The 26,054-nt window shown below is 48.1% G+C and overlaps 1 protein-coding gene across 1 annotated transcript in view; it reads left to right on the plus strand.

Moving 5' to 3' along the window:
* The window catches only part of Ccdc6 (coiled-coil domain containing 6), a 94,651-nt gene that overhangs the window by 42,886 nt on the left and 25,711 nt on the right, over positions 1-26,054 (plus strand). Inside the window, exons 2-4 of the mRNA XM_021205144.2 lie at positions 2,725-2,874; positions 13,580-13,708; positions 24,592-24,695. Coding sequence (XP_021060803.1) covers positions 2,725-2,874; positions 13,580-13,708; positions 24,592-24,695 — 383 coding nt within the window. The remainder of the gene's footprint in view (positions 1-2,724; positions 2,875-13,579; positions 13,709-24,591; positions 24,696-26,054) is intronic.

Raw genomic sequence — 26,054 nt, forward strand, 5'->3', positions numbered from 1 at the left:
CAGGCCAAGTTTCTGACTCCCCTCTGCTTACTTCTTAAAACCCTGCTCCTTTTGTCTGGGGAAGAACGGTGTAGAAAACACCACCTTGGGCTGGTGAGATGGCTCAGTGGGTAAGAGCACCCGACTGCTCTTCCGAAGGTCCAGAGTTCAAATCCCAGCAACCACATAGTGGCTCACAACCATCCGTAAAGAGATCTGACTCCCTCTTCTGGAGTGTCTGAAGACAGCTACAGTGTACTTACATATAATAAATAAATAAATAAATCTTTAAAAAAAAAAAGAAAGAAAAAAAGAAAACACCACCTTCTAAAAACATACTTTGTTAATTGTTAAAAAAGCTTTTCTTGGTTAGAGAGAGTCCTTTTTTAATTAAAAGGACTTTTAGATTGAACTCAGAGGACTTCGCCCCTTTAGAAGGTGTTTCGGTGGCTGCTAGTGTGTTCAGAAGAACTCTTGGTACCGTCCAGTTCAAAGTACGTTCCTCAGCTCTGCAAGCAAGCAACCTGGGCATTTCCCCGCTCTTTGGCAACCCCGAGGCCTGTATCTATCTTTCAAGTTCGTTTACAAGGCAGCACAGTTTAACTTTACCTGGACGTGAAATGATGAGACAGAGGAGGAACCACATAGAGGAAGGCCGAAGGCTGGTCCCCAGTGTCACAAGTGTTACCGGGAAGCCTCTCTGCTTGTGCCCTGTCAGCCGTAGGCCACATGCACAGAGCAGCTAGCTGGTCAGCCCAGCCTGGTTGGCGCCTCCTTTACTGCATGTGGAGAAACGCCCAGCCATTTAAGATAACGTGCGATCTTGTGTAAGTGGTGCAGGTGGACTTGGTGCTGATGCTGACTTGTGGCAGTAATAGCCGCTGGATATCTAAGCCCAGCATCAGCTTTGTCTGCTGAGCAGAGACCTCCTGCTTTTCGCTTCCTTAATGTACTGAATACTGAGAGTTGGATTGGGTTGGTTAGAACCAGAAGAACCAGTAGCCCTGTAGATGACAGGCTCCGATATCTAGAGTAGGTCTGCAAATACTTTGGATTCTTGCCTATCGTGTGAGCAGGAGATAGATCTCGAAGCTTCTGGAAGAAGAGTGGCTGTTTATGTAAAAGATAAAAGGTTCTTAGCTATCTATCTTCCTTGCCTGTTGCGGGGTCCGGGGCAGATCATGCTAAAAGCAAGTGAAGTTAAGAGGCGTGTAAGAGAACCCCAAAGGACTCAGGGTCTGCTTCTGGTGTCCTTGGTGGTTATGGACTTTATAGCTAGTTGAGCCTGTTCACAATGGCTTTCCCAGGAGCTTCCATGCTGACCGGTCTCCGAGTGCCCAGCTGTCGTGTAGTTCTGGATGTCTTGAGTATTAACACGTGTATTTGGCAGAACTTTTTCTAGGGTGATTGATTGGGAGGCAGGTGAGCCTGGGATGTACTGCCATTGAAACCATGATGTGTATGTTGGGCACACTGGTATCAGGGAAGCTGGTATCTAGGTGCTGGCGGGCGTGGAGTGCGGTAGCTGTGGGCCCTTTCAAGGTAAAGGCGGTGGCTGCCTAGTGTCATACTCCTTCCCTGTCCTTCTGGCTGTCTGGTGTCCGCAGAGGCTTGGAATTTATGCAGATCTCTCTAACTGGATTTGGCTGTGTGCTTTCTGCTTGTAAACGCTAACAGTAGAATTACAATATCTATTTGAAATAGGAAGGCGCTGGAGCCACGGCTGAGCGGTAAGCTCACTGGCAGCCCTTCCCTGGGATCTTGGTTTGGTTCCCAGCACCGACATGGTAGCTAACAGTAGTTGTCTCTATCACTCTAGTCTCAGGGGACCCAACACGGCCTTCTGGGTTCCACAGGCACTGCATACACAGGGCACACAGGCATCCGCGCAGGTGAACACCCATACACATACAACAAAAATTTCAAAATTAAAAAAATAATAATTAAAGGGATGTTTGTGGAGTAATTATTTTGAAATGTTGGTGTCCTTTCCTTTGTGCCTATTTCTTTCTAAAAGGGATTTTCCTGGAGCGGTTATGTCTTCCTGTTTACTAAAGCTAGTACTCTTTGTTATCACCCAGAACATCATGCCTGGCCCTTGTTGGTAGAGTGTTTCCAGTGTGTGTTCAAGTCAGTAATGCCCGCTTTGGCAGGCACCCCACCTTCGATCCCTCTATCCCCCCCTGCACCCCCGAGTTCCCAGCAGGAAAAGTAGAATTCGCCCAGCCCCATAGGAGGTACTGCCTTTAGGATAAGTGCTCTTCAGGGCTCCCTGCCTGCCCTCTGTAACAGTTCCTCGCACACACAGATGTGCCGAGGTTCATTCAGGGTGGCCGCGTTCGTGGGGCGGGGAGGGCTGCTCGCTGGTCGGGTGCACAGCACAGTCTGGGTCCTGTTTGTCAGGAGGGGCTTTGCATGTTCGTGTTTTGATCTTGGGGTGCTCCGTGAAATCCAGTTTTTGGTAATTTGACCTGCCATTTTGAAGAAGGATCATGCGTAGTCCACATGCGATCGTGGACTTTACACGGAGGCCCCTGGGGCTCCTAGTGACGTTGCTCTTGGCGCCTCTGCTGAAGGTCCACTGCTTTGTAGGTAGGGAAAGAGGGGTATGGTGGTTCATGGTTAAAGATAAAGCTCTCGTTAAAATAGGGGCCTCTAGAAATAAGAGCTGTGCTACATTCGGGGATAATTCCACGTTCTCACCACACGTTTTTGTTTTTTTGTTCTTTTAATTTTTCCAAACAGCAAGCCAGGGCTGAACAGGAAGAAGAATTCATCAGTAACACTTTATTCAAGAAAATCCAGGCCTTGCAGAAGGAGAAAGAAACCCTCGCCGTGAATTACGAGAAGGAAGAGGAGTTTCTCACCAATGAGCTCTCCCGGAAACTGATGCAGGTAAGCGGCTCCCGCGGCTCTTCTCCGCCCCACCCACCCGCTGGCCTTCCTCTCCCTCTCCAGGAGGAGCGGCTTCATAGAGCGGTCCCGTGGTACACGTGCTGACGCAGTTGTCGCCTGGGTTTTGTGGGGTTTCAGAATAGCGGGGTGTGGATCCTTCAGCCGATGGCTCTGGAGCCCACCTGCTCGGGAAGGGTGGGCGTGCGTACCTTTGAGTCTTTACCAGCTCGCGTGCACCAGCTAAGCATGGGTGAGGCTGAGCGTAGGTAGCGTCGTGAAAATGCGGAGCTCGGCATCCGCGGGAAGATTACTCTCTGTGTTGCTATTGAGTCTACGGTTGAGTCACAGACATCTCCCCAGCCGTAGGTCTTCTGCACTGTGTGACCATGAACTGGGGGTGTGTTCTAAGGGGTGACCGATCGGGTCACGCTGCTGCTGTGAAGCCATGCACAGCACACACAGGAGGGTCTGGGTCTGCCTTAGGAGCTCATCTGCCTCCCTGCCTGTATCACGGAAGTTCCTACCAAAATACAGCTAGAACTCTCCATGGCACTGATCCCATTATGGTTCTCAGCCTGTGGGTGGAGATCCCTTTGGGGCTGAATGTCCCTCTCACAGGGGTCACCTGAAACCACCAGAAATACCAGACGTTTACATCACTGTTCATAACAGTGGCAAGATTAGTTATGAAGTAGCAACAAAGTAGTTATATGGTATGTGAGGAACTGTATCAAAGAGTCACACACAGCATCAGGAAGGTTGAGAACCTTTGTTCTTTGGAGATAGTGTATATATTAATTCATATTAATTTAAGAATAAGAGACCGAGATACGAGGGTAGAACGTGTTTGTATTTCCCATTCACCAGCATCACAGGCAGGTTAAGATCGTTCATCCAGGAAATCCCTTTCTTGCTTTTTCTTTGCTAGTCATAAATTAAAGACAGTGCTACAATTTTATTCCAGGAGCGGCTGTTGATAGGGGACTGATACAGGTGCCCGGGAACAGTTATGAGCAGATGCTTATAGCAGAATGCTTTGCATAATTTTTTTTTAAAATTAGTCATTTTCATTGTGATTTAGAGAGCAGAGAGGGGAGGCTAATTTGATGTGCTGTGGCCCATCTTGCCAGGAGTAGACGGCTTATTCTTGATGCTGTTTCTAGACGAATAGGGACACGGCTACAGCTTGTTTCTCCTGTGCTTAGCCGCGTCCATCAGCTGTGCCCATTTTTAACAATGTAAGAAGCCCGCTTTCTTACTGAACTGGCATTGTTAGTATTTGGCTGAGTCGTGTTGAACCCAGCAGGTGAGCTTTGTTTTATCTGAAGATATTCGCCTCTGTGTTTGTTATTGGCCCCCCCATTCACCCTTCACGACCCACTGCCCTTCCAGTAACACTAGTGCTCCTTCCGACAAGATACAAAAAAAAAAATAAAAAAGTAAAAAATGTAAGAGCCGTAGGAAGCGGCCATGGTGGTACGCCGGGCACAAGATGGCTTGGCCCAGTTGGGACCTCCCAGTGTTTATAGATTCAGCTCTACCCTAGATTGATTTGTCTCCACGACCCTTCAATCTAAATATGCATATATTATGAACCTAAGTCCACACCCCCAATTTTTCTTTCTAAAGAGAATCAGTTGTGTCTGAACTGTATAACACACTAACCTGATTATGCCTGCTCCGCAAAGAAGTGTGTGATCTGAGACTTCACGGGGCAGTGTCTGGCATCACAGCAGAGTGTGGCCAGCAGGCAACAGATTCTCAAGAGTTTTGGCTTGGGTTTGAGACCTTTAGGTGGCAGTTGGTTGTTGACTTTTTTTTTTTTTTTTTTTTTGAGACAGGGTTTCTCTGTGTAGCCCTGGCTGTCCTGGAACTCCCTTTGTAGACCAGGCTGGCCTGGAACTCAGAAATCTGCCTGCCTCTGCCTCCCAAGTGCTGGGATTAAAGGCATGCACCCACCACCGCCCAGCTCAAAGATTTATTTATTATATGTAAGTACATTGTAGCTGTCTTTAGACATCCCAGAAAAGGGCATCAGATCTCATTACAGATGGTTGTGAGCCACTATGTGGTTGCTGGGATTTGAACTCATGACCTTCAGAAGAGTAGTCAGCGCTCTTAACCACTGAGCCATCTCTTCAGCCCCGGTTGTTCACTTTCTTAAGTGATGGTGAACAACACTTTGAGGGTGCAATTCAATGACGTTACACACGTTGGTATCCGACGACATCACTGTCCTCTGTCTCCAGAATGTTTTCAAGCTGGAACTCCTAACCCATGAACCAGCCACACTGCCTCAGCCTCTTCTGGCTCTTGGGATCTTGAAGGCAATGAATAGTGTGTGTTGCTTGAAGATGGGTGCCTCTGGCTCATCTCCAAGTGGGGTTTATTTTACGGTTTTATAAACCTGTCCCATTAGACATCACCCATGATGGTTGGTCTTAGTTGAAAATTTGATGGAATTTAGAATGAGCATAGGAGGGGCTGGAGAGATGGCTCAGTGGTTAAGAGCCCTGAATGCTCTTCCAGAGGACCTGAGTTCAATTCCCAGAAACCACATGGTGGCTCACAACCATCTGTAATGCGATCCAACGTTTTCTTCTGGTGCATCTGAGGACGGCTACAATGTACTCATATACATAAAATAAAAATTCTTTTAAAAAAAAAATGAGCATAGGGAGATACTCATGAGACCATTTCCACCCAGGCTTAACCGCGGAGGGAAGACCTCCCCTGATTGGGTGGCGCCATCCGCATGGGCTGGGGTCCTGGAGAAAGTGAGCTAAGTACCAGCGCTAAATCTCCATTTTCTACTTGAGGCGCAGTGGGAGCAGCCACTCCATGCACACCCAGTGCCACACCCTTCAGTACATGGACATATCTCCTCAAACCACGAGCCAGGCGTCTCATCCTAGCAAGTGATCAGCTAGGCACACAGACCCCGCCCCATTGTTGGCCACTTGGAGGATTTGTAGCTACAGGAGAATGCTGCCTGGGCAGGTTCTCGCTCTCCAGGCTCTCGCCACACGTTTCCTTTGTCAAATCCCGAGACTCTGAAAACCACCCAATGTGGGGATAGCTTTTTCCCTCCGGAAGATTTTTTTTTTTAGGGTCATTGATGCCAGTAGGCTTTTCCAACTGTGTAATTAATTTAATATGGCTTTCTAGGTGTTCACGTCTGTTTATGGTGTTTTGGAATAAAAAGCTGGCTAAGGGGAATGGCGCCATTGACAGACACATGGTAGAATTGACTGGTCTCCGTGACAGTGCCTAGCGTGTTTCACCTGCAGGCTGCCAGACACCTGTTTATAGGACAGTGTGGCTTCCCTGTGGTGATTGGACATTTTAAAAAATTCATATTTCAGAGGAATTCCTGAGAACAAAAGAGTTAGCCCAATGGTGATCCGCCTGCTTCTGCCTCACCTCCATGGGTTGAAGGGGGTGTCGCCACTATACCTGGTCCTGAAATGCCTTTAAAAACAAAATTTAGTTCATGTAATTGTAGACGAGAGCCCTTGAGATTACCAACCTGGGAAACAGATAAAGCTAAATCCTCAGTAAAGCAAGTTACACACTATACACACACACATACACACACACACACACACACACACAGAGACACACACACACAGACACACACACACACAGTCAAGCCTACAATATGTAGCTCTTTTCTCTTGGGGAAGTGGGAATGGTACATGCTATTATTTTTTTTTTTATTTTTTATTTTTTATTTTTTTTGAAAACAGAGGCCAGGTCCCCGGGGACTGTAATTACAGAGGATCAAACTTGAGCCCTTTGCGAGAGCAACAAGTACTTTTAACCATCAGACCAACTCTCCCACCCACTGCATGCATTTCTATATTGTGAAAGCTTTATTCTGAGAAATGTACATCTTTCTGAGCGCAACGCGTGGGACCTGGGACCCACTTTTTGACTAGTGAAAGAATGACGTAAAAGAACAATAATTTGGGGGAGAATACAGAGCCCATCTGCTCTGTGGCCCTCAGAAGGCATAATCGCCACCGTTTGCAGTTAACATGTTTATGATGTTCTGGTGAGTAAACTCTAGGTCCGGCTTTGATAGGAGCCACGTGTGCTAGAAAAAAGGCAGCTCTCTAGAATGTCAGCAGTACCTCTGCGGGGTGCTGAGCACACAGCCTGCTATTTATTTATTAATTTGCCTTTTGAGGGAGGGTCTTGATTCTCCTGTCTCAGCCTTTCGAGGTCTTTCAGTCACACACCACCATCCCCAACTAGGTTATAGTCATTGCCTGGGTGTGCCTTTTCTTGCCATTGTATACAGGCTACATGCATTTCTGTAACCATACACTTTGTAAATGGAATTTGAACTTTCTGTCAGCTGAATGTCCTGGCCTTTTGAAAGCTCCTTCTGCCCCCTGACTTCAGCCCTCAGAGCCCTGCTTTCAAGCTCAGGAGTTGTATTGAGGCCTCAGGACCAGGCTTGCTCATGGGCAATAGCAGCTTCATACTTGCTCCCATCATTAAGAACGAGTGTATTCAAAATGCCTGGTGGGATTCACTCCATGCTGATCCTCTGTTGCTAAGAGCAAATTTCCTGATGGCCCTGGTTGCCAACTACGGCTCTTCAGTGCTAACTTGGCTTGGCTTGACATTTCCCACCTGATGCATCAGGTTTATTTCCTGTGTGTGTGTGTGTGTGTGTGTGTGTCTGTCTGTCTGTCTGTCACCTTGTTTCTGATTGTTGCCTTCACTTCTCTCTGTAAATAGGATGCTACAAAAAGCCAAAGAAAATTTTGGGTCCCTGTCTTTCACCAGAGAATAATTGAGGGTAATAAAGAATGCTACATACTACATATCCTTCTGTCTTAGGGTTTTACTGCTGTGAATAGACACCGTGACCAAGGCAAGTCTTATAAGGACAACATTTAATTGCGGCTGGCTTACAGGTTCAGAGGTTCAGACCATTATCATCAAGGTGGGAGCATGGCAGCATCCAGGCAGGCATGGTGCAGGAGGAGCTGAGAGTTCTACATCTTCATCTGAAGGCGACTAGCAGAATAGTGGCTTCTAGGCAGCTAAGAGAACTATCGTAAACCCCATGCCCACAGTGACACACCTACTCCAACAAGGCCACACCTAATAGTACCACTCCCTGGGCTAAGCATATTCAAACTATGACACCCTCAGTTTTTAGAACCTCTTCCAGTTTTCAAGTTGTATACCTTAAAACAACAAATAGGTTTATGGTCTTGTAACTTTGATCTGCATTTGAAGTAGAATCTAGCCCAGGGCAAGTGTGGGCGTTCTGGCTAGAATAGAAATGACGATATAGTCTTAGGCTAGTAAGTTCATCCTGTATTTTAATCACGTCTGTATATGTGTGTATTAAGTGTGGGTTTGTGCATGTGAGTGCGGTGCCTTGCAGAAGCCAGGAGACTACATTGGATCCCCTTCGAGTGAGAGTTACAGGTGACTGTGAGCGGCCCAACACGGGGGTGCTGGGAACTGCTCTCAGATCCTCTGTAAGAGCAGCGGGTGCCCTTCACTGCTGAGCCATCATCTCTCCAGCCTCTGACGTGTCATCTTTGTTACTGACTTGGTCCCTGAGGTTACAGTACCTTCCAGAATTAAAGTAGGTGAAGCAGTTTCCTATCATCTATAGGAACACGGACGAGAGTTTCCTGCAGAACTGAGGATAAAGCCGCTGGGGCCAGGAGGTCATCCAGGTGCTTAGGTGGGTGTGGGTACCTTGCAGAAGATTGACAGCAGGTGCTTCAGATGGACATCACAGGGAAGATGGATGCAGAGTGCTACAGTTGGGTATCACACAGCAGTCGCTGAGGCAAAGCACCATGGCCCATGCAACTTACAAAAGAAAGTGTTAGGTTGGGCTCACCCCATGCCTTCCTCTCCCTCTCAGAGAGGTTATGTCTTCTTCCAGCACCACCAGATGGATGCATTGTTTGCCCCAGAACCCTTGTGCCTCTGAGTAGCCTGGTGTGTCCCCAAGCGCTGGACGTGAGCAGAGACTCCAGCCCGTCTCCTCTTCAGAGATGCAGACCAGCATTTGAGGCCACTTCCTGCCAGCTCCGCTGAGGTGGTCATGCATTTCACTGGGTTTGTGCAGCCGGCTAAATCACGCGAGGGACTGATGCTACAGGAAACTGTTTTGTTAGCTTCAGGGTCATTGAGGTCAAGCATGCCTTGGCATCCGTTCAGATGACAGCTTCGCCTCCCGTGGGGGAGGAGAAGCAGCCCTGATGTATGTCTTTCATTAAGTCGGCTGGACCCGTGGTCCTTGTGCCCAGTGGCGTTCAGAGATAATACTGACCAAGGAGAGATTGCTTTCAACGTTATAGCTATCAAAACAGTTGGAAGATTTGTTTTTCTAGTTGCTTCCCATTCCCCATTACCAGACTCTCAGCTCTGTCTGGTTTTCATTTCCTTCCATGGAGTGAAATAACGTTCCATTCACAAAACAGCTGCAAGGAGCTGCCAGATTGTTTAAACTGCACTTGAAATGCTACAGACCCACCAGCGGCCAAAGTATAAATCCTAATTCCCCTGTAAATAGCATGCCAGGAGCTCCCAGCGGAACGGGATCAGTGTTGGGACTAGAGACGACGATGAAGCTCTTCAGTAATAAAACATCGCCGAGTGGCCGTAGACGTGGCTTGTGGCATAGAGCGCTGGCTGCAGTTCCACTGGACGCAGGTTCGATTTCCAGCACCCACATCATGGCTTGCAAGCACCTACAGTTCCAATTCTAGGGGATCTCACTCCTCTATAGGCACTGAACACGTGTTATACATATATACACGCATGCTGGCAATGCATAAAATAAATGAAAATCCCAACATGGGCAGGTTTCCCTGAATGTGCGCATGCGTGTTCACGCATGTGGTGCGTCCCTGATTAGGTCAGATAACTGTGTGTGCTGCCTTTGATATCAGATACGAGATAGACTAGATCTCGGGGTGGGGGTGGGGAATATAGGTTAAAGGAAACCAGAAATCGTTAGGTAAAGCCAGGACAAGAGCTTGCTGGACTCCGGAGAGGGCAGGAAGCATCATTATTTCTAGTTGGACGTGTACTCGTGTGTGCTGACAGTTGACCTGATTGTGGATGAGCTTTAGCCGGCAGTAGGAACACCTTTCAAACAAAGAGGCTCCCGGGAGACCCGCAGGCGTGGGCCCCTATGGCTGGAAAAGCAGTTCCCGTTGTCGAAAGTGGGAAAGCAGCTGGCAGAGTAGGTTGATGTAGAAAGAAGGTCGGAAGCAGAGTGGAGATGTCTAGACTTTGGATGGACAGAGCAGGCCTTTGGACAGACGGCCTGGCTCAGTGGAGACATCTGGCCCAGGGACAGTAAGGAAGGGCCAGGGGTGTTGTCAGCAGGACTTACAGGAATCAACACCATCAATAGGAGATGTGCGGAGAGAAGAGGGTCCAAGACTGCCGGAGATCAAGTAAGGAAGGCTCAAGGGAAAGCCACAGAGTCGGACAAGGTGTCTGACAGTTACAGCTGATGTGGAACGAGTCTTGTTGGACAGTGGGACAGACAGACAGCTGGGAGGAAAAAGGCAGAGAGCTGGACCACAGTGCTTTTGTTGATAGATGGCTAAACTGGCTGGGTCACAAGTAAGCACCGAACCCATTAGTAATCAGGAAAGGCACTGACTGCCTATTGCGCTCTGCCCAGAAGTGAAATTGCTGCCATCTTTGGAAGAGATTTGCATTTCCCAAATAATCGGAAATCTCGCTTCCCTACTACGACACGAAGATAGCAACTACATTCCTGCCTTGGGCATCACGTGTGTCTGAGTCTGTCTGCGTGTTTACTCCAGCCTTGAAGAGGAGATCCTGTTGTCTACCACTCCTAAGGACCACCAACCAGGAAGAACACAGTGTCTTCAACCGACTTGACCTGTAGAGGATGAAGGCTGCTTGCTCGTTGAGTTAGCCACTGGATGTGATGAGAATATATGAGTCGCGGTCTAACTCATCACAAGTACATTGAGCAGAGGAAGCTGGGTAGAAAGAGCACAAAGTCGGGCAAAGCTGGAATCTAAATATATACAGGCAGGAAAAAAGAAAGAAAAAGTTAATAGACACAAGGGCGTAAGCGCCAAGAGCCTCGTGCTGTGTGATTGAACTTTGACAGCTTCAGGTCTTGTTCTTGGTATTGATCTGGCACCCTCCTGACGGTGCCCTTTGTACATACCGAGTTGTTTAACTCATCCTGAAAGCCGAGTTTAGGACAAATTGGCTCACAAAGTGCAGTGCCATCGTTCATACGGCCACTGTGTGAGCTCCCTAAGTGTTCTGGAGTAAAGAGCCCTGTCACCGGCCTTGTGCAGGGGTTCAGTCGCGGAAGGCTGATAACACGGTGCAGGCGGCAGCTCATGCCAGTGGTTAGCAGCCTGAGGGTCCTGACCCCTTTGGGGGTTGTATGCCAGATATCCTGCATCTCACGTAATTACATTATGATTCATGGCAGAACCAAACTTAACAGTTATGAAGTAGCAATGAAAATAATTTTACAATTTGGCCAGGGGTGGTCACCACAGCGTGAGGAGCTGTATTAAAAGGGTTGCAGCATTAGGAAGGTTGAGAACCACTGGCATACATCAGGGGTAAGGGCAAAGGGTTTTGAAGGCAGAGGCCTTAGCTGGACCCCTGACCTGCAAGGCTCTGTCCATCTGCTCGCCAGTGAAGGCAAGCTTCTGTCTTATTACACCGCATGGAAGTATACTGGACACGGGGACTCAGGTCTAAACACAAGACTCCTTGGACTGTCCTCCCTCCCTGCTCTCTCTCCCCCCCCCTTGCTCCCTCCTCCCCATGTCTTAACCCACATCACATCACCATGGAGGTGTAGGACATTCCTGTGTTTCTCTCTTTGAACCATATTTTCTCTCCCGTTTCCTCTGCAGAGAAACTCCCTGCCCTGCTTTGACTTGCCCTTCACCTGAGAGGTGACAGAAGGGAGCCACAGCAGGCCACTATTCTGCTTTCTCTCTGGGGGGGGACAGTGACTGTTCAGACACTCCAGCTCAGGGTCGCTCAATAGTTTCCGAATGGTTAGTGCAACCTGGGGACCTTGTCCTGGTAATGATCACTGTGCCCTCAGGTTTTCCTTGGGGCATAAGCCCTTGCGGAGGAAACCTAAGATGCACAGCCACCACAGGCATTGTTCCCAGCTCGCTGTGCAGTTGTTAGCGGAAATACCTCCCTGGTTATTGGCAGCAGCAGAACATCTGTCTAAATACGACTTCCTGCCGTCAGCCAGAGCCTCTCCGTTCTCAGACTAACATTCTCTGACAGATGATTCTTGTTGGGCCAGAAGCTTTTCCGAGTTAGATTCCATTCTTTATTGTTTTAATTTACCTGGGGCAGAAGCAATAATACCTTTAAAAAAAAAAAAAAAAAAGGAAAAGAAAAATTAAAGGAGCCATTTCTAGGTAATAAAATGGTGGCAGTTGAAAATGTGTTGGAAGATATATTTAGAAACACCTTTATACAAATAGATTAAAGAGTTTACGACTCAAGTGCCTTTAGCTCATAGACGGGCAGCCCTAAGGTTTATAGTCTGTTTCAAGGCACGGGGATATCTTAACGGTGGGTTTACCTATCAACGGCACACCGCACATGCCCAGGATGGGAGTTTTTGGTGAAGGCGGCCCTTTTTTCTTGCTGAGGAATCCCTCTGTGTCTGACACTTCAGAGGCTCATCCTGAGCTCTGTCCTGTCCACCGTGTAGTTGTAATTACTTCATGGCTTTGCAGAACCTGAGTTTTCAAGAGCGAGCTAAAAATAGCTAATCCCTGTAAGCACGCTCAGCTCTTCCTTCCGCTGTGTGTCTGGGTCCCCTGCAAGGGGGAACAGCTTGGTTTTGGAGGGGGTAGGTACATCAGCTTTAATACTCAAACTTTTAATTGCGTGTATGAGGTTCCACCCCTCCCCCACCCCCAACACACACCCTGGGTTCTTTAGCGAGGAGGAGGCGGCGGCGTGATGGATGATTTCATTATGCAAAGAGAACCAATGTTGCTGATTCCTCCCCAACACCCGCTTACGTGCAAGCACCTTGGGAAATAGCATAATTCCGAATAATTTGCTAAGTGTATTTTTGGGTGGTGACGTCTCGTTCTACAGACATGATGCAGATCCGAGTAGATCACAGTTAATTCAAATGATTGGCAGCGTGAGACTTCAACCTGGAAAATTCCTCCGGCCTGCGAGGTGGCTGAGTGGGCAGAAGGCACTTGTCACAAAACTTGTCACAGAAGCCCGGAGATGTAACTTCATTCCCAAGTCTCAAGGTGGAAGAAGAGAACTTAGCCATCTCCTTCAACTTCCACACGCCATTGGCATGTGTGTGCCCAAACTTCTTAGCCTCTCTTTCCACGATGTTAACTTAAAAGAGATTGTAGTACGTGTTCTAAAGTGTGCCTTTCACCCGTTCTCCAGGTTCACAGTTCCTCTCTGCAGAGATGTCCCCATAGCCCCTCTAGAATAGATATCAGTATTTAATTTATGGTTTGATAGTTTGCTCTTTGAGTGATGCCTGGCATTTACACGAAAGCAGCTTCCAGTTGTGCACAGGCAGGCACAGGCGGGCACTGCTAGTCTTCTGAGCTGCTTTTTAGTGGTGCAGCCTCTGGAAGCACGGATTGGCACGGCGTCGCTCACTGTCCCCACCCTTGTTGTTCTGTTTCAGCTGCAGCATGAGAAGGCAGAGCTGGAACAGCACCTGGAGCAGGAACAGGAGTTTCAGGTCAACAAGCTGATGAAGAAGATCAAAAAGCTGGAGAATGACACCATCTCCAAGCAACTCACCTTAGAGCAGGTGAGCGCGGGCAGGCGGGCGGGCAGCCTCGGTAAGCCACCTAGGGAGGCACCAAGGAGTAGAAGGGAGAGAGACACCGTCCAGCTCTTCCCTCCCTTATTGGGGACTGTATTTTCCAAGTGAGCATTGGTGAGTTCACAGAGCCCCTGTTCACACTCTCTCACACTCTCTGTCTTTAGCCACAGTTGGTGTTTCAGGAGCTGTGTGGGTGATCTGATTTATAGTGGGGGGGGGGGAACCTTTCCTATGAAGTGTGATGGAGGTGAGTGAGAACTCCCACTAGTGATCAGTGTCTGTGTCCCGTCACCCCCACCCCCACAAGAGTGTCGGGAAACATGGCTGGTTATTAGTTGGAAATCATGGAAAGGGAGAGAAAGAGATATCTTAACCCCAGGGTGCTTTCAGTGTCCTACATAAAGCAGGCTTGTAGGGACCAAAAGCTGCTTTCAAGGGACGTGCAGAAAAAAAAGATGGGCATCTTCTGTTAATGACCTCACAGGAACAGGCTCCACTCAGCCACTGTTGTAGAGACAGGTAATGGAGCGGTAGGCTTGTTCAGCCCATCCAGAGTCAGTCACTATGTAGGGCACCTCCGATGGGCCATTCTCATTTTTCTGAACCATGGGTCTCCATTAGCAAGTACAGCAGGGAAGACTGAAACTGGGGACCCCAGACTGGGAGGTACAAAGATTGTCAGGCTCCAGCTTTCGTGTGCCTGACAGGTTGGTGTGGGTGTCCGTTCCAGAGCTAGCCTTAGAGGCACACACTGCCCTTCCACTCCTGTCAGACATAGCCGTGGCGGCCATCATCCTCCCGTTGAGGCTGCGGCGTCCCTGAGCTTGAGGTCTCTGGTGCTTTTTTCCCCTCTCTATCCTCAAAAGACATTTCCCTAAGACACATTATTAAAGGTCGTCCGTCTGTGGTGTGCAGCTACGGGCTTCCACGTGAAGCTGAGCAGGTGGGTTACGACGTCCCAGCTTTGTCTTATGAACACTGAACACTGAATGATACCATGTAATGATTTGGCGAGGCCCTCTGAGCGAGCACTCCCATCTCACTCGGTCTCCGTGTTTTCTGTTTGTCCATCCCTGTGCCAACTGCGTCTGCTGTGGCTCTTCATTAGTCACCTGTCCTATTTCATGTGGAATGTTTTCCTTACATGCGTGTCCCAGTGCTGCTCGTGTGCCTGCAGAGGTCAGGAGAGAGCAGCATTGTGTCCATGTAACAGGAATTACAGATGGGGAAGCACCTTACCAGGCTGGGAACTGAACCCAGATCCCCCCAGAAGAGCAGCAGGTGCTATTGACCACTGAGCCATCTCTCCAGTCCCCCGTAGCTCTAGATTTATAACAGTTTGCTTGAGTTGAAAACAGGGTGGGAATGAGAGGTTGAGTGTATTGTCTTGTTATCCACACGCTAAGGTACCAAAGGAGACTGATTGTCTCAGGGGTTTGTGGTACCAGATGGTTTCTTTAAAAATGCCTTTGTCCCTTCTTTGTTAAATTGGGTTTCTAAGGGTTGGTTCTTACGTAAGCACCCCTAGAGCACTCTGTTTCTGTTGATCACCTTTCAAACCTAGATGCAATATGTAAGTTGTCGAAGACTTACGTCCCCGATTTAAAAACACCGTGTTCCACTGTTTACCTATAGCATTGCCATGATCATTCAAGCCACCCTGCAAGGTAAACAGATCCTTGAGGATTTGTGTTTTAATCCATGATACAAGTTCCAGGCATCGAAGCCATTTAACTGAGAGACACCAGGGAGCTCTCAGCAGGGGGCTCACAGTATCAGTATGGTGCTGAGACATGGCCTTTTATGTCCGACTGCATTCAAAGCAGAGTCCGCCCTGTGTGTGTTCATAGGCTGTGACCTGGATCTGCAGTGGTGGCCACAAGGTGGAGACAGAGAGCTGGCTTCAGCAGGAAAGGGCTCTGGCCTCACAGGCTCTAGGGAGGTGGAGAAAGTGGTGTTGTTTGACAGACCTATTCCAGGGGAGACCCAACACACTTGTGCATTCAGCCTAGATAGGGAACTCAGGGCAGACCAAAATACTGATACCACCAACATCCACCTTGGTGAACCAATGAGTTTTATAGAAGTTGTTTACAGGAATATGATAAGGGGTTACTTATGGGAGCAGAAGTAGCCTCAAAGACAGCTTGATCGTCAAGGTTTACCTCCTGCATGGGTGACAGCTCACAAAAGCTGGGAACCTGGGGTGCACTGACAGCCTGCAGGTGGCTTAACAGGTTTCAGCATGTTCTTTTCAAGTGACTAAACTGAACTGCTTCTCCCAGGCAGGACAGCTGATTTCTACTGCTTACAGACATGTGGACTAGTCTCAAGTCTTCTTTGAAGCATGGGTCCCTTAGAGAGGGGGTGCCTCTGAAGGGATTTCTCCATTGTTTATTCCAGCAGGGAAGGACATAGTGAATCTGGTCAGTTTCAGGGACTTCCTGAAACTCTTGAGTTGTTTGCTTACATTCCTGCTTGAAGAGCTTTCCTAGAGGATGGAATGTTTGAAACTTAAGACAAAAATGGGTATGATGGCAAGACCGGAGCAGGGATGGGGCTACCCACCATCTATCAGGCTAGACTCTGTATACTTAAGTAACAGCCCAAGGTGCACATTCCGTCTATGAATATTCAGCTTACAAGGAAAATGTCTTCAGCAGAGTGTGCCTCTGTAGAACCTCTTGGTGGAAGGGAGTCTGAGCTGAGTCAGGTCAGAATTACATTTTAATTAAAGAAGATAAATGTAACATTTTTTTGTAAGTTCTCTCCCATTCATCTGGGTAGGTCTGGGCTGTTAAGTGTGAGGAATGATAATGCATCCACCCCACCCCCCACATAAGTAATCTTAGCCGGTGTTTGAGAGGGTTGTTCTGGTTCCTTCTGAGTCTCTGTGGCATCACCTGAGCAGCTCTGTAGTTGGCTTTGTGGTGGTCCCTGTGTGTCTGTATGGGATACTGTTGCAGTTAGCTTCCTGTATCTTAAGTGGGCGCAACTGTCCCAGACTTGCCTGCACACCCATTTAGGCATAGTTCTGTTGAGATGAAGCCCAGCTCCTGGGCTTATCCGGACCTTCTGCATACTTAGCTCAGGAAACTGTGTCATAAAAAATGGAGTGCTTGGGGGCTGGAGAGATGGCTCAGTGGTTAAGAGCACTGACTGTTCTTCCGAAGGTCCTGAGTTCAAATACCAGCAGCCACATGGTGGCTCACAATCATCTGTAATGAGATCTGACACCCTCTTGTGTGTCTGAAGGCAGTTACAGTGTATTTACATATAAATAAATCTTAGGGGTTGAGTGAGCAAAGGGAGGCTGGACGAGCAGAGGTCCTGAGTTCAATTCCCAGCAACCACATGATGGTTCATAACCATCTCTACAGTGCACTCATATACATAAATCTTTAAAAAAAAAAAAGAAAAGAAAGAAAGAGAATGGCAGTACTGTGGAGGTGGTATGTCACCTAGCAGCTTGGCAGTATGGTGTTGCTACCACAGTGTAGGACCTTTGAGAGGTGGGACCTGGTATGATGGACAAAGGTCACTGGGGGAAGGGGCTTCAACCATGATGCTATCTATGTACCATGTTGATATGTAAGCAAGGGGCCCTCTTCCGTCTTGGAGTTTTAGCCTCCAAAACTGTGTGATGGATAAACTTTCATGACTCCATAGCTTTGGGTGTTTTGTTACAGGAACACACAACAGGATCCCATCACCCACATAAGGCCGCTAATTCACAAACCCCCTGTACCTCCATTGAGGGATCCAGCACGCATTTCTAGCCTCTGTAGACACCCACACATATGAACATCAGTACAGCTACACAGACTTTACAGTAGCCATGCATGATAAAAGGAATCTTAAAGGAAAAAGTTGTCCCCTGTCCCTCTGGGTATCTGGGGCTCCCTGTTTCCAGGAACATGAGCAACAGGTGCCTCGCTCCTTCCTCGGCCTGCTTGTCCACGCTTCCCGTTCTGAGAAGGTTACCGTGACCTGGCTCCGTCTCCTTGTTCTTTGTTTTTGCCTGAACCACAGCGTGCTAATTGGACGGCATGAGTCTGTTTGGATTCATGTGTTCATCGCCCACAGTCTCCCAGGAAAGATGGCAGAAGATGTCTGGCCTAGAGCCTTGTTCTGGGATAACAGGTGGTTCCCAGTGGTCGGGGATGAAGGAAGGAGCCGGGCAGGGGAGCAAAGCAGTCACTAGGCAGCAGAGAAGACTGGGAACACACAGAAAAGAAAGGCACGGCCAGCTAGAGAGAGACACCCACGTCCAGCCTTGTTCAGGGAAACAGAGATGCCCAGGCAGGCGGAAGTGGGAGAGGCTGCTCCAGGCCAGAGTGTCTGCAGGCTCTGCAAAGCCATCCTGAGAACAGAGATGCTGGGGTAGGTGGTAAATGGAGTCTTCCCTCCCTCCCATGAGAGGCAGCGGGATTATGAAGGCGGCTTAGGCTTGTCATTAGGGCTAGTCATTTATATGTCCTGGGGCCTGGCCAGGCCTCCGTGCTAACAGTGTCCCATGGTGTTACTCTCAGTTATTAGTCCTAGCAGGTGACTCACAGGGCCCAGCTTTTATGGACAGTGCCCCAGCATCCTGTGCCATCTCTAACTACAGTTATTGATTTTTTTTTCTTTTTCTTTTCTTTTTTTCTTTCTTGTTTTTTTTTTTTTTGGGGGGGGGTAACTTGGCCAATTTCTTGTATCCATTCCAGCAGATCATCTTCCTTTAATCTGTGTCACCCACTTTGCCCTCTGCTCCCTAGGGACCCTCCTCCCTACAACCCCACTCCATCCTTTTCTGCCAGTGACCTACATCCCTCCCAATGACCTTTCCTCCACAAACCCCCTTTCCTGCTCACTGGCCCCCTACCTATCAACCTATCAACACCCACTCTCCCAACCAGTCTACTTCCTAGACTCATAATCGTTCTTTTTTTTTTTTTTTTTTTAAAGGCAAAAACAGAAAAATGCTTAATAGATTTTAAGTTTACATTTGGGGTTCTTGCTCTCAGTATTAGGGGTTCTTCGTGTGCCCTAGACTGCCTTTTATGCTGTCTGGAAGGTCACAGTAAAAATGTAATGACCCCCCCCCCATGCCCACCAATCAGAGTGCATACATTGTAGTGTGAGTCACCTAGAGGCCAGTGAATCCGTGTGACTTACACAAGAGCAGATGGAGTCCTTGACTTTTTTCTGTTGGTAGGGAACAAACTATTTCTTGAGTCCACAGGACCAGCCAGGTTCCCTTAGGATCCCATTCACACTGACTGAATCCTTGTGGATTCTAGCAGCTGGAAGGACCCTGTCAGGAGAGAGCCTGTGGCACCTGCCGCGTGCTGTGTGCTCCGATAGCAGGAAGAGGAACTGTCTCTTGAGCATCGTGCTGCATTAAGGCTGTAAAACCTCATAACCCCTGTGTATGTTCTTGAAGCTCAGTTTCAACCCCCTAAGTGGAGGTTTCAAATTTGGATTTTGTATTATGTTTGTATTATGGTGATAATAATCCATTGCCATCCTATGAAAACTTGGAAAACAAGTAAGAGGAAAACATGACAATACAATATTACTGGGACTGCACCTGTACCCCCTACCCCTGCCCCCCAGCCTCCAGCCACGCGGAAGGATACATGGGATTTTGTGCCCTGGATGCAGACGAGCTTCTCAAGAAACCTTGTCTTGTCACTTTCATTTGTCCCATCCTCTCAGCTGCCAAGTTGTCACAACGTCCATTGAGAGGTCTCTGGGCACTGCCATCGGGGAGGAGAGGCATGCCTCTTGTAGCGATTGGATGGGACACCTGGCCCCCGACACACTTGCACACTTACATTTCAGAAACTCAGCTGTGGTCCTCGTGTGACTCGTGTGACGTTTCCATGTAGGTTAGTCCAAGCAGGTGCTGTTAACTCCGATGGACCTTGACAGCATCTGTCCCGTATAGGAAAGGGGGAGTCCCATCATCCAATGGCATACATTGTCCGGTCAGGCTGGAGGGTCAAGACCTGGTCAGTTAAAATAAGTAACATTGAGGTGCTGTGGTGTGCTGAATGCAGGAAGAGGCCAAGCCCCCGAGCCTGAGATCTCCTGTATATCCTTTGAGTGCATCAAGTATTTGCTGACATCCCAAAGGATGACATCTGCTGACTTAGAGAAGCACACGGTACCGGAACAGAGGAGTAAAGAAGCACAAGCTACCAGAACGGAGGAGTAAATTCAGCAGCCCCACACATGGCACTGGGACCAGTATGGCAGGAGTCCGTGGCTTTGTTTGAAAGTTTTGGATGTACTTGCGTCTCTTCTTTTTTAAAAAGATTTATTTATTATGTATGTAGCGTTCTGCCTGTGTGTATGCCTGCACATCTCAGAAGAGGGACCCAGATCTCATGGTTGTGAGCTACCACAGGGTTGCTGGGGATCGAACTCAGGACCTCTGGAAGAGCAGCCAGTGCTCTTAACCTCTGAGCCATCTCTCCAACCCTCGGATTTTATTTTCTTAAAGAACATTATTTTAGGGCTAGCAAGATTGCTTCTATTTAAGAGGACTCAGCGCCAAGTCTGAAGGCCCAGGTTCAATCCCCAGACTTACACGGTGGAGGGAGAGAACTAAGGTCCTGTAGGTTGTCCTCCGACTCCCCGCCCTCAGCACTAAATAAACTGATATCAACTCTTGTGATTTCTCTGAGGACTTGTCCACTGATATCTCCCTCCCTCCCTTTGACTTAAATTTATTTCTGTGCATGTGTGGAGTGACTAAGGAGTCCAGAATAGGGCTGCAGATCCCCTGAGGCTGTAGGTGTGGGGTTGTGAGTCATCAGAAATGGGTGCTGGGCACCGAGCTCAGGTCTTCAGGTGCTCCCAGCCCTGAGCAGCAGGTGCTCCCAGACCTGAGCCGTCTCCCCTGCCCCTCCTGACATCCTGACAGAGCTAAAGGATGTACAAGTAGACCTATACGCGGTGCTTTGTACCCTGTTTCCCATCCACAGTAATTACGTAGTCAAAAGGGGGAGGGACATCCTGGAGAATTATGACCAGCCTGTCAGTTTGTGTAATAGCTGCTCATGTCAGAGAGGAAGGGAGACCTGTGTGTCTGTTGCTGCTCTTGTTTTTAAGTTCCCGTTGTGCATTGTGGCCCATGCTTTTAACACCAGCATTTGGGAGGCAAAAGCCAGCGGACTTTTTTTTTTTTTTTTTTTCCCCAAGAAGAGATGTAGGGTTATGTTATAGAAGGCGTAACTCTGGTCTCTTTTGATGTCTTCCAGGGAGCTGAATATTTGCTCATTTTTAATCCTTGTGGGAGTGATTGATCCCCTTAAGGGTGTCTAGTACACATAAATTCAACCAACCGTTTATTGCTGGGTTGCTGGTGGTGGTTGTCATGTTAACTTCTGTTATGAAATTAGAGATTTCTAAAATTAGATGCCTTTTCTTTTTTTCTTACTTTTTTTGGTTTTTCAAGATAGGGATTCTCTGTGTAGACCTGGGTGTCCAGGAACTTGCTCTGTAGACCAGGCTGGCCTCGAACTCGCAGAGATCCACCTGCCTCTGCCTCCTGAGCGCTGGTTCATGGCGTTGGCCACCACTGCCTTGCTTTGCTGCCTTTAAATGTTTCTTTTTTTTTTTTTATGACAAAAAATAGATGTTCATTTTAAAAACATTGGGATAAGGCAGGAAGTGGCAGAGAGACAACCATTTCTTCCAGAGGACTGTTTATCAGGCTACATAATTTGTTCTTCGCACACATCCCACCTCCCTCCCTCCCTCACCTCTACCCCTCAGTACAGAAACTTCTCTGGTTCCTGGAGTACATACACTGATCCTCAGTCATGGTTGTAACCTCTGGGTTTTTCTGGGTTTTGAAAGTGACCATCCTCCCCTCTCTTTCTCTTTGCTGGCTGACTTCTATGAAGCCTCCATACCTGAGCTCAGGGGACACCTAGGATCTGTCCTTAGTTCTCAACACAGTTGCTGTTAATCACCTAGGGGGAGGAAACCGCCTTAATCTATCCTCACAAACAGACTGCCTGTGTTTCTGTTTTGGTTTGGTTTTGATTTTTTTTTTTTTTTAAGGACTGTTTTCCAGAAAGTAAGGGCTGGAGTCAGAGGTGTTCCCAACTAGGAGGGTTGTCGCCAGTGCGCCAGTGCTGGGTAATCGCCCAGAAACCCTAAGAGGCTGTGCCTGGGATCTGGCTACCTCTGCAGGTTTAACCCTTGAGGGATATGCCACAGAGCTAGGGCTCCTCTGCACAGTCGGTCTGCAGCTCTCCTGAACCTCTCATGAGTCCTCTGAGCTACTTTCTTCTTATGTGCATGCAAAGGTTCGGTTTGCTTCCAGGGAGAGGGAGGGAGGGACACGGGGATAATTTACGCTGCACTCTCTTCCCCAGGTGCTTCTGATCTACCACAGCTAGGTCAGCATTCCTGATAACTGGGCATCCGTGATATTAGAAGGAATAGTGGTAGGAGTGGCCCGAGCTAGTCCGACCTTCAGCTGGAGCTGCTCTGAGGGAACTTGGGGGTGGAAACCCATCTCCCCTTGTTTGTTTAGGCTTTGTCGTCTTCTCAGTCAGATGAAATAAAAGAATCCTGGCTAAGTTTGGTTGATGGAGGGTTTATATTTGAAGAGATTAGATTCCTTTATCCTTTGCACGGGTGGGTTCTTGCTGTGCTATGGCAGATGACTTTACGCCTGTGCACACCTTACACCTCAGTGTGTGTGTGTGTGTGTGTGTGTGTGTGTGTGTATAAAAGGTTAACATCAGGAGTCATCTTCGGTCACTCTCCACTCTGTTTTTCTTTAAGATTTTTTTTTCTTTTTAAGAATATATATATATATATATGATTACAAGGTCACTGTCTTCAGACACACCAGAAGAGGGCATCGGATCCCATTACAGATGGCTATGAGCCACCATGTGGTTGCTGGGAATTGAACTCAGGACCTCTGGAAGAGTAGTCAATGCTCTTAACCACTGAGCACTGAGCTATCTCTCCATCTCTTTTAAGAAATTAGGATTTTTTTTTTTTTTTTTTGAGGGGAGCCAGCCTGTGCCATGGTGTGTGTGTGTGTGTGTGTGTGTGTGTGTGTGTGTGTGTGTGTAGGTCACAACAAAAATACCGCAGGTAAGTTCTCCTGTGACATTTGAGTCCTGAGGAGGGAACCTGGGTTGACTTGCTTGGCTGCAAGCACCCTTGTCCACTGAGGCATCCTGCTTGCCCCCAGGTGGCTTTGAGAGAAGCTTCATTGTAGGGGAGCCTTCCTGTCAGCTTCTTTTGTTATGTGTGGATAGGTAACTTCTGGGGTCCTCTGGGCTTCTTACTGGAGGGGTCTGATCTCTGGAGTTCAAAGTGTCTTTTCTCTAGTGGTCCTGGTGAGATTGGGCTTAAGTTAACTCTTGCCAAGGGCACTGGAACAGCTTTCCAGAGTCTCACAGCTGAGCCTGTTGTGAAGGGCGGTGCCACCGATTTTCCTGTCTCCTCTATTTTATTACCATATTCATTTGGGTCTCATGCACTGGGTCCGATGCTCAGCCTGAGTGCTGGGCTCGCAGCTCTAATGGGGCAAGTGAACAGAGGGAGGGAGGGAGGGAAGGAGGGAGGCAGGGTGGAGCTGGGCCCCCCGCTGCCCTTCCTGTACCCCCAGACAGGGCCCTGACCAGCTGCAGATCTGATGTCCCAGGGGTACACTACTGTCCATCCACCAAGGACATCTGAGGAAGTTCCAGGTTTACTTGGGGTGTATAGTAGGACTCTCAGTCTGAAGGAGAGGGAGAGTTGGTAGGCACCAGTGAGGGCTCGGGCACATCACTGAAAGGGTTAATTAGAAAGCAGCTTTACAAATGAACTCTGCTCTACCCATGGGCCCTGCTGGGCTGGGCTGCAGAGTAACCCTTGGTGGCAGTGGGGCTGTGGGGGTGTGGTTGGATTCGCCTGCCGACATTTAGATATTTGGCACTGGGTGAGAGGGTCCCTGTTGAGGGAACCCTAAATTTAAAACAAGACAGAACATACAGACCGAAGTATTCTGACTCGGCTACCTCCTGTTTCTTGAGGCTGAGCTGTTCTTCGGGGAACACCACATCGCACCATGCGAATGGTATGCTTCCTGTTTCCTCTATGAGCCTGGCTTGTTTGCTTGTCGTTGGCTTGTTCCTGTATCTAGACACTTAGGATTCATTAGTGAACAAACAGAGAAGAGGTGAGGGGTGGGGTGGGGTGGGGTAGGGGGGTCTGGTGCATACAGTTAAAGCATATCACATGTACGTGTGAAGATTCCATCATAAAGCCCCCTATTTCATAATAAGGTATTTGCTAGTAAAAAGTGAAGGAAATGGCATCTCACAAAGGTATAGTATGCTATTACAAGCTAGATACTGACATTGCTGGAGGGTGGGGTGGGGAATAGAGGCCTGGAGGGGTTTGTCTTAGATGGTTGGAACAGGATAAAGCTGGACACAGACTCGGCGACAAGTGCTGAGCTCGGCATTCTAAGAGCCACTTAATGATGCCTGAGGTAAGGCACTTGAACTCAGTTGGCCAGATGTTACGTTCCCTTGGCTTTACAAGTGGAGAACTTCCCATTCTCCTAGCTAACCGTGGGTGGAACTGGGATTTGAACCCAGAAATAGTTGACTCCAGGTCTGTGATCATTACTACTTAGTTGTAGAGACACTGATAAGTGTAATATGGAAGTGATTGGTCCTGGGTCCGCCATCTTGCCTATAGGAAATAGTTTATTGATCCAGTGTCCTGTCTTTCCGCAGCTGTTCGGCCAGCTTTCCTCACCTCTTTTCACATTCTCGGTGAGAGCCGGTCTAGGATGCTCTGGTGCCCTGGCGTGCATTCTCAGTAAAGCTGTTCCTCTTTCCCTCCTTTAGTTGAGACGGGAGAAGATTGACCTGGAAAACACACTGGAGCAAGAGCAGGAGGCACTGGTGAATCGGCTGTGGAAGAGGATGGATAAGCTAGAAGCTGAGAAGAGGTGTGTGGGTGTGTCTGTCTGTCCGTCCGTGTGTCTATTCGTCCATCCAGAAGACTCCTGTCTGTTAACTAGGGATTTGGGGCATTTGAATGGCTTGGGTAACATATACCATCCTAATTTTTTTTTTTTTTTTTAATTTAAGTAATTTATGTGTACGAGTACACTGTTGCTGTCTTCAGACACACCAGAAGAGGGCATCAGATCCCATTACAGACGGTTGTGAGCCACCATGTGGTTGCTGGGAATTGAACGTGGGACCTCTGGAAGAGATCAGTCAGTGTTCCTAACCGCTAAGCTATCTCTCCAGCCCCCCATCCTAACTTGTTAAAGGAAAAAAAAATCTGTTGACCTTTCTGGCAGCGGCCTTCTCTCCATGCCTGGCTTTTCTCCTCCCTCAAGTACAAATTGTTTTCATTTATTAGTTCAAGGCCAAGTCAGAGTTGACCTTGGTACCGCTGTTCACGTGTTAGCTATTGCTCATTTCTAGGGTTTACTGACTCAGTTGGGTGATTTTAATAGAGAAGTGACTGTTTGCTTTTAATCAGACTGTTTTTTAAATAAACACTCATGGATTACAATACTTGAGTGTTCTCCAGGCACAGAAGTGAAGCGTTAGCTGACAACGAATGTTCCTTAAGTTACCTCATTGCAGACACTCACAGGCCTGCTTTTGGCACTTTGGGGTTAGAAGGGGGCGCAGAGCTCATAAGACTGGCAGGGATGTCCTGTCCGAGCTTTGTGTGCGGTAACCACGAGTTCCTTTTGAAGGTGGTTGTTGGTTCCCTGCCCCAGAATCTCATGTTTGCCTCCCAGCACCCTGTGCCGTACGTACGGCTTTGGTTTGCATGTGCAGTTCTACACTGTTACGGTTCATGTGTAGATTTACAAATGCCAGACAAACCAAAGATACATCTAGGAGAAATCCTCTAGCCATAGTCTGTCAACTTGGATAACAGGACTGAGGAAGCAGTTGTAATAAATTGATTATAAAGTTATTTTGTGACTACAACCATAGTTCCGTGTTAATTGTCTCAACTAGGGTCCAGCTACAATTAAGTTGTTGCAGGTAGCCTACCTTTTTGGAATGCAGTTGGATGCTTTATGTACAGACAGTTCTGTTAAGTTACTGAGCGCAGCCGTATGAAATGGTCACTTCGTGGGTAAAAGGCTGTTGGTCCTTTTCTAACGTTTACCTGAATGGGAATTGGTAGGGAAGGTGGGTACACCAGTTACTGACCAAATAATTCTGACTCGGTTTGGTTTTCTAACATTTTTATCATTGGCCCAGTTTTCCAAACCTTCTGCTCAGGTTTCTGAGTGTCTCTAAGTGACTTCCTCCTCCAGGACGATCCGTAGCAC

The sequence above is a fragment of the Mus pahari genome, chromosome 9, assembly GCF_900095145.1.
Source record: "Mus pahari chromosome 9, PAHARI_EIJ_v1.1, whole genome shotgun sequence".
Lineage (NCBI taxonomy): Eukaryota > Metazoa > Chordata > Mammalia > Rodentia > Muridae > Mus > Mus pahari.